Source organism: Podarcis muralis, chromosome 14, assembly GCF_964188315.1.
Source record: "Podarcis muralis chromosome 14, rPodMur119.hap1.1, whole genome shotgun sequence".
Classification (NCBI taxonomy): domain Eukaryota; kingdom Metazoa; phylum Chordata; class Lepidosauria; order Squamata; family Lacertidae; genus Podarcis; species Podarcis muralis.
In genome coordinates this window covers 31,107,732-31,125,768 of record NC_135668.1, presented here as the reverse complement: position 1 = coordinate 31,125,768, position 18,037 = coordinate 31,107,732, and the positions used below count along the sequence as shown (strand labels likewise).

General features: G+C 49.3%; 1 protein-coding gene across 3 annotated transcripts in view; it reads right to left on the bottom strand.

Moving 5' to 3' along the window:
* SCNN1B (sodium channel epithelial 1 subunit beta) overlaps nt 1–18,037 on the bottom strand; it is a 42,983-nt gene that overhangs the window by 13,520 nt on the left and 11,426 nt on the right. For all 3 annotated transcript variants that reach the window (XM_077919158.1, XM_028706898.2, XM_077919159.1), the window contains 7 exons: nt 14,821–15,139; nt 12,551–12,818; nt 11,246–11,436; nt 5,501–5,604; nt 4,409–4,572; nt 2,742–2,840; nt 184–282 (listed from right to left, as the gene is read on the bottom strand). In XM_077919158.1, coding sequence (XP_077775284.1) covers nt 184–282; nt 2,742–2,840; nt 4,409–4,572; nt 5,501–5,604; nt 11,246–11,436; nt 12,551–12,818; nt 14,821–15,139 — 1,244 coding nt within the window. The remainder of the gene's footprint in view (nt 1–183; nt 283–2,741; nt 2,841–4,408; nt 4,573–5,500; nt 5,605–11,245; nt 11,437–12,550; nt 12,819–14,820; nt 15,140–18,037) is intronic.

Here is an 18,037-nt window from a genome sequence, read left to right as displayed (position 1 = left end):
AGTGGCTTGGAGTGCTGCAACAGGTAAATCAAACCTTGGGTCAGGTCCAACCGTGACCTCAGCAGCCCACCACTATTGGACCTTCTTGAAACTGCATCAAAAGTTGCTAAGGAGACACAACTTGGGACGAACTTGCTTGACTGGATGGTTGAGGGGGAACAGAACACAGTCTGTATTACTTACCTGGATGGAGTAGGTTGTCCTGTAGACCGCTCCTGTGGAGCTCTCCTTGCGGTCTTCCATGGTGCAGTTGGAGCAGGGCTCAGTTGGCACTGTTTCCTCCTGCAGGGAGGAGGAGGAGAAGGGGAGAAGTAAAACCTTTCTGGATTTTTTGGGTCAGGAAATCCTCCTTGCCCCTTGTCCCAGCTACCTGTCCCTGAGGAAGAGGGCAACCTAGGTGAGTTAGGTTTCCACCGTATCTCCTCCTGCTGAGACCAGATCCTAGGATTGTAGAATTACAGAGCTGAAAGGGACTCCAAGGGTCTTCTAGTCCAACCCCCTGAAATGCTCAAGAATCCCTGACCGACGACCAGATAAGCTGATTCCGCTCAATTCCTAGTGGAGGGAACAGGGAAAAAGCCCAAACAACTCTGTCCCCAGGCACTGGGGAAGCTCCATTTATCTGAATCCACCCAACATCTCATCACAGGACTTAGACGTGGTTGTGACCCAGCTGCCTACTCCCTCATCTTGGCAAGAGACGTTCTTCTGCAGACTAGGAGGCTCCATTCAGTCTAAAAACCTGACTCATCCTAAGCCTGGAATGGGCAAAAAAGTGCATATTGGATTTTATAATGTCCCTACATTCCCTAGTCCATCCTTTTGCAGCCTGCTGTTGCCCAGATGTTTTGGACATCACCCACAGCCGGCTGTATGGAAACAAAGCCACTGGTGGCTGGGGCGGATGAGAAGGGTTGTAGTGCAAAACATCCAGAGGGCAGCTTAACTCAATGGCAGAACATCCAGTTCAATCCTAAATGGCATCTCCAGATAGGAATAGGAATGGCCCCCTGCCTGAAGCACCGGAGATCTGCTGCCCATCAGTGTAGACAATACTGAGCTAGATGGACCAGGTGTCTTCCTTTGTCCCGGTTTAAATCAGCCCTTGATTCAGAAACAAAGAGGACTGGAACCTTGTGTTGTTTTTAAGGGAAGGACCGTCGCTCAGTGGTAGTAGAGCATTTACTTCCTATGTTCCTAGTTAATAGTTGATCCGCGCTACTGAAGTTCTCGCCTCTTGGCACACATCAGACAGGTATTATTTACCAGCTGTTCTTCCACTATAGACTTTACTGGGCTTTTAAACCTGTTGACGTCCTTTACAACATGAGTGGTGATTTCCCCTCCCAGGAAGCAGAGCGGCCAAGGCAGAGTAAGGCAAGTTGCCTTTGGCTATGGAAGAAACCAAACACCTTGCACCTTCCATGTTTGGAGGGCTTGTCTGCCATTGTTTACATGAAAACAGTTTACATGAGCAGGAGTCAAAGGAAGGAGGCGACCGCCAGCTTTTCCTTCTCAGAGACACATTTAGAGCAGCGGAGAAGTACTTAGGGACTTGGGAAAGGAGGAGGCAGCCGGCTGCTCCCTCCCCAGCCTCCTGCCCCTTGGCTGAAACAAACTTTGGCTTTTCAGTTTACAGTTGTTGGGATTTTGTGCAAGAGGGGAGGAATGCTGGGAAACTTGCCCTTCGACTTGCTTTGCAGAAAGCAGCAGCAGCAGCAGCAGCAATATGCGTGGCAGAAGCAGAGGCCTCCAGCAAAGGAGAGTCCCCACCACTCAAGCCACCCTCTCTGCTCTGCAGAGGCAACCTCTGTTCATCAGGGGAATCACAGAATTGTAAAGTTGGAAGGGCATTGATTCCAACCACTGCAATGCGGGAATCACAGCTAGGGGTCACTTCCAAACAAACAAACAAAACCACCCCGCATGCTTGGGAGCTACTCTGGCCAGGAGGCAAAACTGCCCCACAACCCCCAACACAAGGACAGGGGGAAGAGGGGAAGGCACTCTGCACATGCTCAAGGACATCCTATTTGTTTGTTTTTGCTGATATACACATACATACATACATACATACATACATACATACATACATACATACATTTATAATCTGCAGGTTCCTAAGCTGATTCCTGGCCTCCAAACTCACCTAAAACTAAGTCTTGAATTATGGGACCCAACTGCCCAGAGAAAGAAATCCGATCTCAGGGTGACGTAAAATCAAGAGAGCAGGCACTGAAAGGTGTTTCCCTTCTCTGAGTTGTTTTAGACCAGTGGTTCCCAAATCATTTGGGCTACTGCCCCCTTGGTTCCATAAACTCATCCCTAGTGTTCTCTACCCTATAAGAAGCATTATTCAGAATAGCGGTTTGCAGGACCCAGTAAGGAAGACAATAACCCAACACAATTCAAAACAGTCACCATTAACTGCCCATTTATTCAAAATCAAGTTTAAAATATTTAGCTTCATTAACAAAACTGACAGACCTGATCCCATGATACTAGCTTTTCAGAGTCTGATAGTCATTCACACCTTCAGCGCCCCCCCGCCCCCTTGCCTCTGAGCAGCCCCTTAGGTAATCCTGCAGCCCCGCAGGGGGCAGCACATATTGGGAACCACTGCTTTAAACTGTGTTTTAATTGTTGTAACCCACTCTGGGACCTTAGGGTGGAGGGCTTGAGGATGACGATGATAAATTAATACTAAATTAATAATTGGAGTGCAGTGGAGAAATCATCACCTGGTAAGTAGGATAGTCTTGATACAGATTCTTTATAGGGATGTCTGACCCGTTCACCGTGCAGTCACTGTAAGGAGCTCCCATCCGCACAAGTTCATCCTAGAAAGAAAGAAAGAAATCTTAAGGGCAGGCGGGATCCCTGAACAGTTGCTTCTTGCTCTCAGTTCTCTTGCCACCCTATAAAAGAAGCACCAGATCCCTGAAAGGCAGTGATACTGCCCTGAAATGAAGAGAGGAAGGGGACTTTGCTCCCTGCATGCAAAAGTCTCTGTTTCGTTGCATCAAGAAGACACCAGAAACATCTGTATGTTTTCCCGAAGTCTTAGGCTGTGTACACTTCCCCGGGCTGAAAACACAGCGAGGTCGTACTTTTCTCAATTAAGATCAAAGCTGGTTTTGTGGGGAAGTGCACCATAACGCAGAATTTCATAGGAAACGGCAGGATAGGTATGGATTGGCTAATGTCACGTGTACGCCTCTTCCCAAACCAGTTGTGGGAGCACGCTTGATGCAGAATAAACAGGAGCATGGGTACGCAGCCTTGCAAGCAAAGTAGGAACATCAGAAAAGCCTGGGTGCCGGACTAGGCCAAAGAGGACCATCTAATCCAGCCTCCTGTGCAAGCAACAGCCTTCAGCTCACCTGGGATTCCCAGAAACTGGTATTCAGAGGCATACTGCCTCCGACAGAGGACAGTGCCATAAGAGCAGGAGGAGAGACCTGCTTTTGGATTAGACCAAAGGGGCCCAACCTAGTCCAGCCTAGTCCTGTTCTCACACTGGCCAACCAGATGCCTTAATGGGAAACCTGCAAGCAGGACCTGAACATAAGCACCTTCTGCACCTGCCCGTGGTTCCCAGGAACTGGTATTGCAGGACAGCAAGAAGGAAGGACACTCCCTCTTGCCCCGACTCTTGGTGAAACTGGATTTTAGGTGTACTGAAACAGGCACCCTGATTTTCTGTCTTGCTGGATAAAGTTTGGCTTCAGGGTGGGGAGGAGTTTTGGCCAAGGAAGGCTTGGCGTTTGAGTCGTCCTAAAGCAGAGTCCTGTCATCTTAAAAAGCAGAGACATCACCTTGCCAACAAAGGTCCATATAGTAAAAGCTATGGTTTTCCCAGTAGTGATGTATGGAAGTGAAAGCTGGAGCATAAAGAATGCTGATCGCCGAAGAATTGATGCTTTTGAATTATGGTGCTGGAGGAGACTCTTGAGAGGCCCATTGGCCTGCAAGAAGACCAAACCTATCCATTCTTAAGGAAATCAGCCTTGAGTGCTCACTGGAAGGACAGATCCTGAAGCTGAGGCTCCAATACTTTGGGCACCTCATGAGAAGAGAAGACTCCCTGGAAAAGACCCTGATGTTGGGAAAGATTGAGGGCACAAGGAGAAGGGGATGACAGAGGACGAGATGGTTGGATGGTGTTCTCGAAGCTACCAGCATGAGTTTGACCAAACTGCGGGAGGCAGTGGAGGACAGAAGTGCCTGGCGTGCTCTGGTCCATGGGGTCATGAAGAGTCGGACACGACTAAACGACTAAACAACAACAAAGCAGAGTCCCACCTCCCTACTGGCTGGACCCAAGTTGGCTGGACCCAAGAGAGTCTCAGCCACTCCCACCCCCGCCCCAAGTTCTGTGAACAGTCGGGACATGCCAGGCACCTACCACCAAGACGCCAATGGAGGTCTCTGTCCCAGACATGGCATAGATGCCCTGATCCTTCAGGAAAGGGAAGGTCTTCTGCTCATGCAGCATCAGCCAGGCCCCGGCCGTCGAGGTGAGGTAGGGGATGTAGTCGTCTTGGCTGATGTCCAGGATCAGCTTCAGCCCTGGGCAAAGGGAGCAAAGACCAATCGTCAGCCTGCGGCCCCCAGCAAGCAGCGCGGGAGCTGGAATCGGCAGTGGGGGGTGGGCACAAAGAGAGACACAAAGTCCCCACCTGAGCCTCATTCTAGCTGCAACAGGCACCTTTGGAGAGGAGAAGAGAGGGCTTGGCTCTGTCTGGCCTGGCCTGGGGAGGACTCTGTGGTCTCTTCTAGTCTGGGGAGCAAAGCCGGCTCTGCCATTAGGCAGAGGGAGGTGGCTGACTCAGGCAGGAAAAAAAGAGAGCCATCAGGGCCTCAGGTGGCAAAATAACATGGACATGCTTTCATGCTGGGAGGGAAGACTCCCTTGGCTCTTCTGCCTCCAGGGACAAAATGTCTTAAGCCGGCCCTGCTGTTGGGGTGGCTGGTTGCCTGCCATGCACAGGCCTTGCAGGACTGCTTGGCTTCGGGGCAGAGCATTAGTTCAAACCTCTGCCAGGCATCTCCAGTGAAAAGGTCACAGGGCTGGGAAACAGGGCTGGGAAAGTTACAGGGAACCAGGCAGAGGGCCTTCTCGGTAGTGGCACCCGCCCTGTGGAACGCCCTCCCACCAGATGTCAAAGAGAACAACAACTACCAGACTTTTAGAAGACATCTGAAGGCAGTCCTCTTTAGGGAAGCTTTTAATGTTTGATGCATCACTGTATTTTAATATTTTGTTGGAAGCCGCCTAGAACGGATTAGGAACGCCCAGCTAAACAGCAGGTGCTTTCCCCATCACTCCCTCCACCTGGAGGCCTGGGAATCAGGCCCCTTTTCACGATGGCACCCTAAGACTCCAGAGGGCCCCCCTCCTTCCTACCCAGAGGAACCTGCAAGGACATTCAGAATTGGAAGGAAAAAGCAAAGCCAGATGTCAGGGCTGCTCCTTTGCCTCTTCTGCACTACCTACCAAACTCTGCGCCAGGATTGGAAGAGATGAGTGGCTTCTTCTCCACGCCCCAGTTGAAGATGTAGCAGTTGCCATGATCCGGGTGGTAGAGGTGGGTGAAGTTCCTGCAGAAGGAAGCCCAGGTGAGAAAGGGGGGGAGGGGCGCACATTTGAGAAGGGAGCAGTTCACTCGGCTTGCAAACAAAACAAAACAAAACAAAACAAAAACCTTCTGGGGAGGGACCCTCTAATACACCAGTGGTCTCCAAACATTTTTTTGGGGGGGGTGTCTCACCCCCTTGGTTCCCTAAACTCCTCTCCAGTCCCCTCCACCCCAAATAATGCATTATTCATAATAGTGGTTTGCATGACCCAGTAAGGAAGATAATAACCCAATACAGTTTAAAACAGTCACACCCCCTGTGAAGTAGGAATGTGTGTTTATTCAACATGCAGTTAAAACTAGTTTAATTCATTCAACAACATTGATGAACTTGATTCAGGGATACCAAGGTTTTCAGAGCACAATGGCCATTTAAACCTCCAGTCCCAACCCCCTGTTGCCCCTTTTCACACTTAGTACCCCCCCCCCGGGCAGTTCCACCCATTATGGGGACCACTCTGCCACAGCCAACAGAAACAAAAACTTGCTATTTTTTGTGTCAAACCTTTCAGTGTCCAAAATGCCCTCTCCTGTCTGTCCAGACAAAGAAAGGCTGAGAGATCAGGGTGACCTCCTGTAAAGAAGCGGGATTTGAGCCTGGGTCTTCCACTCTTGCACTGAGGGTCCGTGTAGTGTAGTGGTTAGAATGTTGGACCAGGACCTGGGAGACCAGGGTTCAAATCCCCACTCGGCCATGAAGCTCACAAGGTAACCTTGGGCCAGTCACTGCCTCTCAGCTTGACCTACCTCACAGGGTTGTTGTGAGGATGGTGGGGGAAGAGAACTATGCAGTGCTTTTTTCTAAAAAAAAAAAAAATGTTTAGGGGTACTCTCATTTTGTCTCAAGAAAACCACCATTTTATAGTTCGAATTGGGAAAAATAAATACAGTAAATGGACAAAAGTACAAAGATTCACAAAATGTTTAGGGGCATGCATACCCCTGCGTCCCGCCAGAATAAAAGCACTGGAACTATGTATGCCGCCTTGAGCTCTTTGGAGGAAAGAAGGTGGGGCATAAATGCAATCCATCCATCCATCCATCCATCCATCCATCCATCCATGACTGCTAATTCCTCTGTCCCCTGTCTGTATTTATCAGTGCCAAAAAAGCTGGTTGTAAATGATCAGAGCCAGCAGCCACCACCTCACTCTGCATCATATTATCGAGACACCAGTTGAGGAGGGTGGGGGGAGCTCTCAAAAATGCCTGAGCCAAGGATCCAAACCACGAACTGCAGCAGAAGGCAACCCCACCCTCTCCCACCAAGCTCCCTGAGCTACAAGCAACACCTGCCCCATCAAAACATCCTAAAGGGCTAAAAAGATATGTCAACTGCTATCTTGATGGCCTTTGGCCAAAGGGGTTTTCTTTCTCCTTTCTTGACAACAAAAGGAGCAGGGCCTGCCTTGAAGGTCAGGTGCATGTCGTCAGGCAAAACTTATTTGCTCACCTGATTTCTGGTCCTCACAAATAGAACCTGAGAGGTCTGGTGACAGACAGGCCTTGGGATAAAAAGGCAAATTGCAAACAAGAGAGCGAAGAGCCAAGTAGAGCAGAAGGAAAGTCAGGGATGTGCCAGTCGGGTGACATTTGGCTTTTGGCACTTGGAAGGGGGGGTGAGGGGGTGGCTCTCAGCGAAATCCCAGATGTCACTCCAAAGAGAACGTCATTCTCAGCTAGAATGACGGGAAGCAGCGGGGTGGGGTCAGCCCTGGAGAAAAGGCCAAGGCCCATTTAGGCTGCCTCCATGGAAAGACAGCTTCCAAGTCAAGGGGAGAGAGTTCAGTTCTTGTTTTGCAATAAAGCAGCCTCATCTGGACTCCTGGGTCCAGGGCTGGACACCACACCTGAAGGACGCCAACAAACCAGAAGAGCTTTAGAGAAGCGCAGTGAAGATGGAAAACCAGTCCTGTGAGGGAAGGTTGAAGGAACTGGAGCATATTAAAAGGAATCATAGGATGGTTGGAAGGGACCCCCAGAGGTCATCTAGTCCAACCCCATGTGAAGTAGGAATTGCAGCTAAAGAATCCTTGACAGATGGCCATCCAAGCTCTGCTTAGAAACCTCCAAGGAAGGAGACTGTGGGAGGCTGGGGAACAGGAGGTAGGGATACCTGTCCCATGGAAGAGGGGGAAAATGTGCCCTTTGGGCAAAATAAAGTGGGTTTGAGTTACAGGATAGATCTCAGAAGGTCAGCAGAAGACACATCTGGGGCCTCTAGGTCTGTGTCACTATTTTGCAGGAGGGATTCAAGAGCAGACAAGAGCTTTAGGTTGGTGCTATTAAGGCGGATCTGAGTGCTCTGCCTCCCTGGCACAACGTCCACTTGGAAAAAAGAGAAAAGAGGACTTTTTGCAGTTATTTAAATGGTGGGTAAATATGTTGAAAAGTGTGGGGTGATTGATGGAAGCCTGCAAACCAGGATTAAGGATTTGTTTTGTTGTGTAACCGCCCCATAAACAAATTAGAGGGAACACTCAGTAAAGACCGGGCTGAGTCCAACCACTGTGCCAGCTTTGCGCAAGCAAATAAAGTCAAGAGGTCGTCTGGAGGATGAAAAGAGCAATTTGACCCTGACCTGAGAAAGAACTGAGATGGAGGGTGGACTCTCCCTTGCTGGAACTCCACAAGCCCAGGCCAGAGAGCCAGGGTTCAGGGAGGTTCTTGTTCTGCAGTTGCATCATCAACTGAGGGGGGTGGTGCGGTGTAGTGGTTAAGAGTGGTAGACTCATAATCTGGTGAACCGTAATCTGGTGAACCTCACAGAGTGTTTGTTGTGGGGGAGGAAGGGAAAGGAGAATATTAGAGGAGTTTGAATTTGATATCCCGCTTTATCACTACCCGAAGGAGTCTCAAAGCGGCTAACCTTCCTCCCCCACAACTAGTACTCTGTGAGGTGAGTGGGGCTGAGAGACTTCAAAGAAGTGTGACTGGCTCAAGGTCACCCAGCAGCTGCATGTGGAGGAGCGGGGAAGCGAACCCAGTTCACCAGATTACGAGTCCACCACTCTTAACCACTACAACACACTGGCTCTCCGCTTTGAGACTCCTTCGGGTAGTGATAAAGAGGGATATCAAATCCAAACTCCTCCTCCTCCTCCTCCTCTTCTTCTTCTTCATCGACCCCTCCAGTTCTAGAATTGTCCCTGTGGAAGTCTGACTCCAAAACAGGATCTGCCGACAAAGTTTTCTCCCTCTCTCTTCACAGTAGAATTCATGAAAGTGGAATGCTGGAAGATTCTGGACAGATAGGTCATTCACACAGCACACAGTTGAGCACTGTGAGAACAGGAGGCTGGACTAGACAGGGCATTGGCCAAATCAGCCATTGCACATCAGGAGAATGTCTACTACATTGCCCCAAAGCTTGTGGGGCAAAGGGGAAGGCAGAGAGAGCTGTTTTGAGGCTTCTTTGAACTGCCTTTGTAGGAGATATGTGTGCAACAAGGACAGGGGTTGAGGAGGCCGTGATCCTCCCTGCGTTGCTCTTATGTGACAGGAGCTGCAGTCACAGCCAATGTGGGCAGAGCACAGTGCTGGCCGGCAGATGTGCAGGGAGCCAGTAGGAAGCCCTTCTCGTTTTGGCTAACAGAGAGAGGAAATGAGTCCTGCGCTTCTGTGAGTTCCAGAGCTCTGGCCAGTGGCCAGGTGAGCCTGACTGCAGCAAGCCCAGGTCAGCCCGCCTAGCCTGGGGCTCTGATAACCAATCTGTTAACCAATCTGTTCCTGGTTTAATTAAATAGCCCCAAGTGTTTGCTGATTGATAATTAGCCGCAATGTACTGGACACGGGTGACTCAGCAGCAGGGAAAGAAAACCCTCCATCTACAGAGCAAGCCAAGCCATTCCTCATCTTTCAGATGCAGGCAGCGAGCAAACTTTGCAGCTACACAGAAGCCTTCTTCAGTGTCCCAAGCAAGACCAGATTGCTGATTAATTCTTAGTCCTTGTATACAAAAGCAGAAATCCTTCTCATTACCATGCAACATTACCAGGTTGACATCAGCCTGGACGTGGAACATCGCTCTTAAATTTTATTATGATTCCTCTGGCAATGATCATCTGCGTCTGAAAAAGGCTTCTGTGTAATCTGAAAGATCACACGCCAAGCATTTTTACCATTAGCCAATCCAACAAAAAGAGAGTTTTGCTTCTCCTGCTGGATGGGACTCATGCAGCAGCTGAAATATTGGGCCAAAAGTTGTGTCCATTTCAAGGCGGGGGCAGAGGTGGCGGCGGCGGCAGATTGTCCATTGGAAGCTGACCAAGACTTGCATTCCTTTCAGCGATTCTGCAAACTGGTCTTATTTGTTCTGGCCTCTAAGCTTCTAAGGGTCTAGGATTTTAGGTCTATTAAAATCTGATTCCAGTACACTGGATGTCATTTTTCAGACAGTAATCTACCTGAAACCTTGAGACTGGGCTAGAAATTTAATTAAATCAAATCAGGCTATTGGTGCCAGTAAGAAGCACTAAGGCGGCAGTGGGAGTGGGGTGGAGCAGGATGGGACAGCTCCTTAAATCCACCCTCCGCACACACACCCAGCCATCTCCTCTGAACTAGGAAACGGCTCTAGCCTTTGCCAGCCGGGTACCCTGCAGCTGTTTTGCACTACAACTCCCAGGTGCACTGGCAAGGGCTGATGGGAGCTATAGTCCACATCAGCTGGAAGGCCCTAGACTGGTGGAGTCTGCTGTAGATCAACTGTGCAGTACCATCCTTGGATTTTGGGTGAAATTTGAGCCAAGGAAGGAATGGAAATTATTGATAGTTCCCTGCAGATCTTACACACATTTCATAGCTTGCACATGTCATCTTGTACTGCAGATCTGGTGATACAAATTCACGGAGGAGACGCAGCTATCAATGGCTACTAGCCATGATGGGTATGTTCTGCCTCCACTGTTGGAGGCAATATGCCTCTGAGTATCACGTGTTGAGAATCACAGGTGGGGAGAGCTGTTGCTGCCAGGTGCTGCTCGCTAGGAGAATGCTGGGCCAGGCTGGGCCTCACTGGTCTGATCCAGCAGCTGGGGCTCAGGGTACCTCCTTTCCTGCTGTGCATTGGATTTTTCATGCAGCTGCCCCCACTATTCTGCTCAAGCTCAGAATCAAACAAACCCCTGTGTTGCAAAGAGAACGTTGGCAATGTGCAGGCAACACGATGACCATGTACATACGCAATAAACAATCTTTTATAGAATTCCTTCAAACCATAACAAGTCCAAAATGAAATCTTTAGTCTCAAAGTCTCTGAAAATCTTTAAATGAAGCGAGGTACCAAACTTTGTACGATGAAAGACAAGCTGTGAAGCTTTGTGTATTCAGCAAATATGATGTCCAACACTGAACAGTGATTCCGGATCTAGACTACTGTTTTGTAGAATTCTTCGTCAGCATGGTGGGAGGATATAGAATTGCTTCATAAACTCATCTTATTTCGAATGAATGTATGTAAATGAAAATATCAAATGCTGTGACTACATTATTACATGAGCACTGTTCCACAGCATTTGATATCCGTACAAAGTTCGGTACCTCGCTCCATTTAAAGATTTTCAGTTAAACAAAAACACGGCAAGGTCCCCCCGGATACCTACTTGTAATTGCAAGGCTCTGCTCCAAACAGACAGGCCAGGATCATTTCCTCTGCCTTGTAGCCTATCTCAATCCTCTCTCTCTCTGTCTTCTGGGACAAGATGCTGGTGGACTGCAAGACGTACCACTCGGTCACTGCCTGGGCTGCGCTGGTGAAGTTCCGGTAGGTGCAACTGGTGCCGTTATTGGTGCACTTTGAGCAGAATTAGAGAGTGGTGAGGGAGAGAAGCAAAAGGAGGCACGTTTTTGCAGAAGAGATCACTAAATGGAACCTCTATGTTCAGGGGCAGCTGGAGTCACAGGAGAAGGGACCTATGTCAGGGGCACAGCACCTGCTTGGCGTGCAGAAGGTCCTAGGTTCAGACTCTGACATCATCTCCAGGTAGGTCTAGGAGTCTTGCCTTGAACTCTGGGGAGCCATTGCTGCCAGTTAGTGCAGACGATGCTGAGTTAGATGGACCAGTGGTCCAGCTTCCTGGGTTCTAATGAGGTTTCAAATGAATGAATGGAGGAGTCAGCTAGCAATGGCTATGGGTCATGCTGCACCTGGGAACTGCAGGTGAGGATCTCCTGTTGCCCTCAGGGCCTGCTTGTGGATTCTTCCTGTTGCTGCTTCTGGTTGACCCCCCTTTGGCCTGATCCAGCACTGCAGGGATTGCCTGATTTTTTTAGCTCCCCCCTGCTGCCTGCTTGTGGCTTTATCAGAGGCACCTGACTAGGTGAGATGACGGACCCACCCCTTCGAATGGAGGTGCAACAAAGAGGGCCAAAAACAGCTTTGGGGAAGGCTAGAGACAGCAGCAGCAGCTTCTTCTCCTTTGCTTCTGGTTTCAGACATCCAGGGTTCATAAGGACTTAAGAAGAGCTGGCTGGATCAGGCCAAAGTCCAGCATCCTGTTCTTACAGTGGCCAACCACTGTGGCTCGTGGGAAACCTGCAAGCAGGAACTAAACACACAAGCAACACTTGGTTCCCTTGGCTTTTAGCAACTGGTATTCAGAGGCACTGCCATATATAGAATATAGAGGCAGAGCTTATCCATCATGGCTATTAGCTTCCTCCATGAATTTGTGTAGCCCTCTTTTAAAGCCGTCCAAATTGGTAGTCATCACTTCCTCCTGCGGGAGGGAGTTCCATTATTCAACTATGCATTGCATGAAGAATTTCTCTGTCACACGGTGACATGTTCCCAGTGTTCCCCCTCTTTCACCTGGGGCAGAGCAGGATGACTCAGTGGTGCCCCTCCCCTCCCCACCTACTGGTCCACCCCCCACCTCCATTGGTCCCGTGGGCCCCCCTCCCCTTACCAGCTTTAAGGCCAGCTTGCAGTTCTTGCCATCTAGGTTTGCAAAAGAGGAGTGGTTTCCGAGGATGTCATAGATGACTGGATGAGTCTTGTTGCTTTCATCAATGAGCATTAGGGGGATCTGGTTCCACAGCTGCATGTTCAGATCCTGGCTGGAGTTTGTTGGGCTAGACAGGGTCATGTTCTCGTTGGGAGGCTGCAGGATTCGGTCAAGGGCGGCGTCAATGAGGTTGTCCAACTCCTGCAAGTAGGGCTTTGCTTTGGAATATCTGGAAAGCAACCATCCCTAAGTTTAGTTCTCCCCATTCACCTGTGAATGTCATGAAAATGCAACAATATCGTGGTGCAAATTTCTTCTCATAGGCACATTTTTGCAATGCTGTTTCCCACTTCTGACTTTCTCTAAAAGCTGCCAATTCCAGCTAAATTACCAACATCCTCCATCCTATGACCCTTGAGACAGGCTTACCCAAACCTCCCATCAGCCCCAACCAGCACAGTCATAGCAAGATGTGGAAGGTATAAGCTGTAGCCCCAAACTCCTGGAGGGCTGGGGGGGGGGGAAGGCTGCCCTAAAACATTACACCTTCCCCTGGGCGTCCCTGCTCTTGCCACACAGGTGCCAACTGCTTTCCAACTGGTGGTGTGTACGCTGACCATGAACTTTTGCCTTCGAAGGTCCAAGGCAGATAGTTTTTATGCACAGGAATCCCCAGAATGAAAAGTCTGTTCTGCAGCATTCCAGAGGATAACCCTTGCAAGCAGTGAGAGCAGCAGATCCTACAGCCATGCTGCCCAAGGGAGGATGGTTCCTCAGGTGCATCCATGTGGGTAGACTTCAGGAGCTGCCGCCCTTTGGGGTTCAAGTGGCATCTCTTAATCCCAACTAATTTAGCACATAAAAACAAAAGAGCGACCTGGAAGCTGCATAAGGCCAGAGGGGGATCGTCTAGTCTAGCATCCTGCCCCAATGGGAAACCACCCCAGGCAGGACCACTGATCTAAGAACATAAGAAGAGCCTGCTGGATCAGGCCAATGGCCCATCTAGTCCAGGGTCCTCTACTCTCAGTGGCCAGGCAGATGACCCGATGGGAAGCCCACAGACTGGAAATAAGCATGACAACTTTCACCACCTGTGATTCCCGGAAATCGGTGTGATTCGGAGGCATAACAGCCTCCAACTGTGGAGGGAGAAGAAGAAGAAGAAGAAGAGTTTGGATTTGATATCCCGCCTTTCACTCCCTTTAAGGAGTCTCAAAGCGGCTAACATTCTCCTTTCCCTTCCTCCCCCACAACAAACACTCTGTGAGGTGAGTGGGGCTGAGAGACTTCAGAGAAGTGTGACTAGCCCAAGGTCACCCAGCAGCTGCATGTGGAGGAGCGGAGACGCGAACCCGGTTCCCCAGATTATGTGATTACCCCTCTTAACCACTACACCACACTACACCACTGGGAGAACCTACTTGTTGTGGCTAGTAGCCATTAATCTGTGTAAGCCATCTAGGTTGGTGCCCATCACTGCCTCCTGTGGCAAGGAGCTCCATAGTTTCACTCTGCTCCGTATGAAGAAGTCCTTTCTCCATCTACCACCATACAGCTTCACTGGGTGACCCTGCTGGGTTCTAGTATTACGAGGGAGGAAGTTCTCCCTCTCCACTTTGTCCCACAGCACACAAAGCTTTATAGAATCCTAGAACTGTAGAGGGACCCTCAGGGTCATCTAGTCCAACCCCCTGCAATACAGGAGCCACAACTATGCACCTCTGTCTCACACACAGCCTTACTTGCCTTTTTTTCCAAACTAGAAAGCCCACATAACACCTGTTTCAGACAAGGCTGCCCAGATGGGCAGCGGCAACCCAGTCAGATAGGCAGGGTACAAATCATAAAATCATTATTATCACCACTCGGCAGACCAGCTGCAAACCTCCAGATCCAGGGTGCAGAAGCTGTGGGTTGTTGGACTCCAACTCCCATCATCAAGCCCCATCCCTGGGGGGTGATGGCAACTGGAGAAGCAATGATACTCCTGATCTAGACTGTCTAGAGCAGCCTTTCTCAACCTGTAGGTCCCCAGATGTTGTTGAACTACAACTCCCATCACCCCTAGCTAGCAAGCCCAGAGCTCAGGGATGATGGGAGTTGTAGTCCAACAACATCTGGGGACCCACAGGTTGAGAACCGCTGAGATTCCACCCCCCATGCTGGACTGCAATATTGGATGCCCGCCTTGTGGTGAGTCCGAGGACATTTGTCCTGAAGCAGCTCACCTGTATGGGCTTGCATTGCAGATGGTGACGGCAGGGAAGGTCATGGTCTTGAAGCCAATGGCAAGGGAGGCGGAGACACCGTAGCTCAGGTATGTTAGGATGAGGGACCCCCAGTTCCAGAAGACCAGGGAGGCAAAGAGCAGGGTCAGTAAGAACCAGATGACTTTCTTCTTGGGTCCCTCGCGGATGATGCGCTTGGGCCCGTGGGTGTTGGTGTTATCGCAGTACCAGACCAGCAGCTCTTTGTAGGTGTAGCCGGGACCCTTCTGGAGGCGATGGAGAGCCTTCACAAAGTACCGCTTCAGGGTCATTTTGGGCTCTGTCATTGGAGGAAACAAGAACCCGTTAACGAAAACCGTCTGAAAAAACAACACCCAGAATTGCCAAAAAACAACACCCAGAGTTGCCTTGCAATGCAAACTTGCCATCTTCCACCTGGCACTACAGAAAACAGTTCAGGTTTTGTGGTTCGAAGCAGCCATCAGTCCAGTCCCCATCATGGGATAGAGGCCTGCTAGCTGCTATTGTGGCCGCTCCCCCAATGATACTTGTTTCATTAGTATTGTTTTACTATGTATTGATGTATGTATTTTACTATGTAATATCCTGCCCTTCCTCCTGGAGGAGCCCAGGGTGGGAACTAGTGTTAGGAACTGGGATGGAATAGCTTGGAGCCAAATGGCTCCTGGGACCTGGGCGCCAAAACAGAATGTCTAGTTGCCATGGGGGTGGGGTGGTGGTGGTTGGCAACACTTTTTAATTTATTATTTTCATAAGCATGAACTAATATGCAATTCACATAAGTGACACACTGTTAATATCACATTTTTAACAGAAATTGTTAATAGATGTTTAATTTGGTGTTTACGATAAAAATATTGGGACCATACTTTTTCAAAAGACTCTACTCTTTATTATTAAACTCCTTAACATATTGTTCTATTTTCAAACCCTGGCAGGATCATACCCACAACAAAACATTTTTTTAAAAAAAGCATTCCAAGAGCAGTTTAAAATATTCAAAAAATCACATTCTAAAGCTGTTACACTTAAAACATTTTAAGGGATCTCAGGGTTGCCAAGAACAGTGTCCTTCCACCATCAGATGCCTAGGTAAATAGGAATACTTTCATATTCCTTCTGAAAGTCAATAATGAGGGAGAGCATTCTATTAAACAGGGAGCCACCGCTGAAAAGTCCCTGTCATGGGTTAACACCAACTGGGCAGCCCCCAGTAGCAGTACCACCAACAAAACCTCACCGGCTGATAATAGGGTCTGAGAAAGTTGATATTCATGATTACATTGTAAGAGCATCATATGTAATTGTTCTGTACATTTAAAATGCGGAATTTTAATGATATGACCTCTAATTGATAGAAACCACTTAGAGTCTCCTTTGAAGTACAACATAGTATATAGAAAATAACTAAATAAACAAATGGTCCTTGACAGGGATGGAGATGGGTCAGAACCGGAGCAGGGGGGTCTGAAAAATCTACCAGGAATTTGTTCTCCGTAAACCTCATTGAAATGAACGGGAACCGGACAGTGGTGCCAGGCCTGGTGGATTGGGGCCCCTGCTGGAGTCATCGAGGAGGAAGTCAAGTGCCATGTGGATCTTCCACTCAAGGCACCAAATGTTTTGGTCAACCCTGAATTTAGATTTTGCCAGAATGATTCATATTTGCTCTCTGGAAAGCAGGAGATATTCCTGCCACTCCTTTCTCCATCTATGCAAACCCACGCAGGTGGGCAAAGCTCTTTCCCCACCATCTGTACAGGGGAGCAGACTATGGTCTGCCAAGGCCTGGCTGCCACAGAAAACCAATTCCCTGTGAAGTGGTGGCCATTTTAGCCTTCACGATGAAGAGCCAGGGAGTTAGGGTGTCATAAGCCAGAGCATCACTTCCGCGGGACTCCTAAGGCTGCTTCCAGACTGTTCTCCAGGGGAGCCAATCGTAGACCAGCCAATTCAGGTTGCACAGGTAAAGTAGTGGGTTGGGTGCTCTCGCGCAATCCCCCAAATCCCAAACTTTTTGCGGCAAGGGAGGCGAGGGGGAAAGGGAATGGAAAGTGTAGGTTAACAACTGCTTGACATTGTGTAAAGGACAGAAGAAGAGTTCTGCTGGATCAGGCCACCATCTAGCCCAGTATCCTGTTCTCACAGTGGCCAACCAGAAGTCCAAATGGGCAACTCAAGAGCAACCTCCCTACAAATGAATGCTCGATAAACAGTCAACTTTGTGCCAATGAAACAAGATGAATGGCCGGTAAACAGGTCACCCGGAACTGGTCTCAGGCACAAAGCAGACATGGTGGAGTTATGGGGAGGAAGGAAGAACAGACCCTGCAAATGTCCCTATTTTCCAGGGATGTTCCTGATTTAGAGAAGCCGTCCCAGCCTCTGATTTGATCCTGGAATGTCCCGCTTTTCCTTAGGATGTCCCTATTTTCATTGGAGAAATGTTGGAGAGTATGGAAAAAGAGCTGGACTGTGTCCCGCACCCCCTCCACTTATCCCCTCCCAACTACTTTCACCCATGTTTGGCGACAGGTCTCAGAAGCTGCAGGAGGACACAAATGATTCTGAGCCCCCTTTGGGGCACCTTCCAATCCTCTGTGACTTGTTAGGGGTGCAGCTTTCATGGTCTCTAGAGACCCTCCCTCCTGCCCAGTGGAAGCAAGGAACATAGCTGCCCCCGCCCCCCAGCAAGCCTCTGCTCTCCTGGAGGCTGAAGGAGGAAGATTCCTCCCAGGCAAGAAAGAGCTGCCTGGCAGGGGCAGGACCAGAGGTTATGTTTTTCAAATACTTTCGCCTTTAAGATACCATCGGTACATTTTGTTCTGCCGATGGAGGGCTGCGGCGGAGTTTGCATTGGCCTCGCGAGTCCTAAAAGGCACGCCTTGTACTCCTCTAGCATGCCAAGGATGCATATTTCTGAATCGGTCGATCCCAAGGTGGAATGTCGAAACGAGAAAGAAAAGAGAAACCCATCGAGTGCTTAGACAACGGTTTGTAAGCTGTAAGGGCTCATCCACACTGACCTTTTGCCCTGTTCTTTCCAGGCACAGGCCTGCAATTTTAAGCACACTTTTTCCTTTTGCTCCAGAGCTTTCCCTGAAGAAACCCGCTCTTTAAAACTGAATTGGATTGCCATTTGCTCTGATTTAAAAAGTGGGTTTTCGCAGGGAAAGCCAAAGGGGGGGGGGGGTCA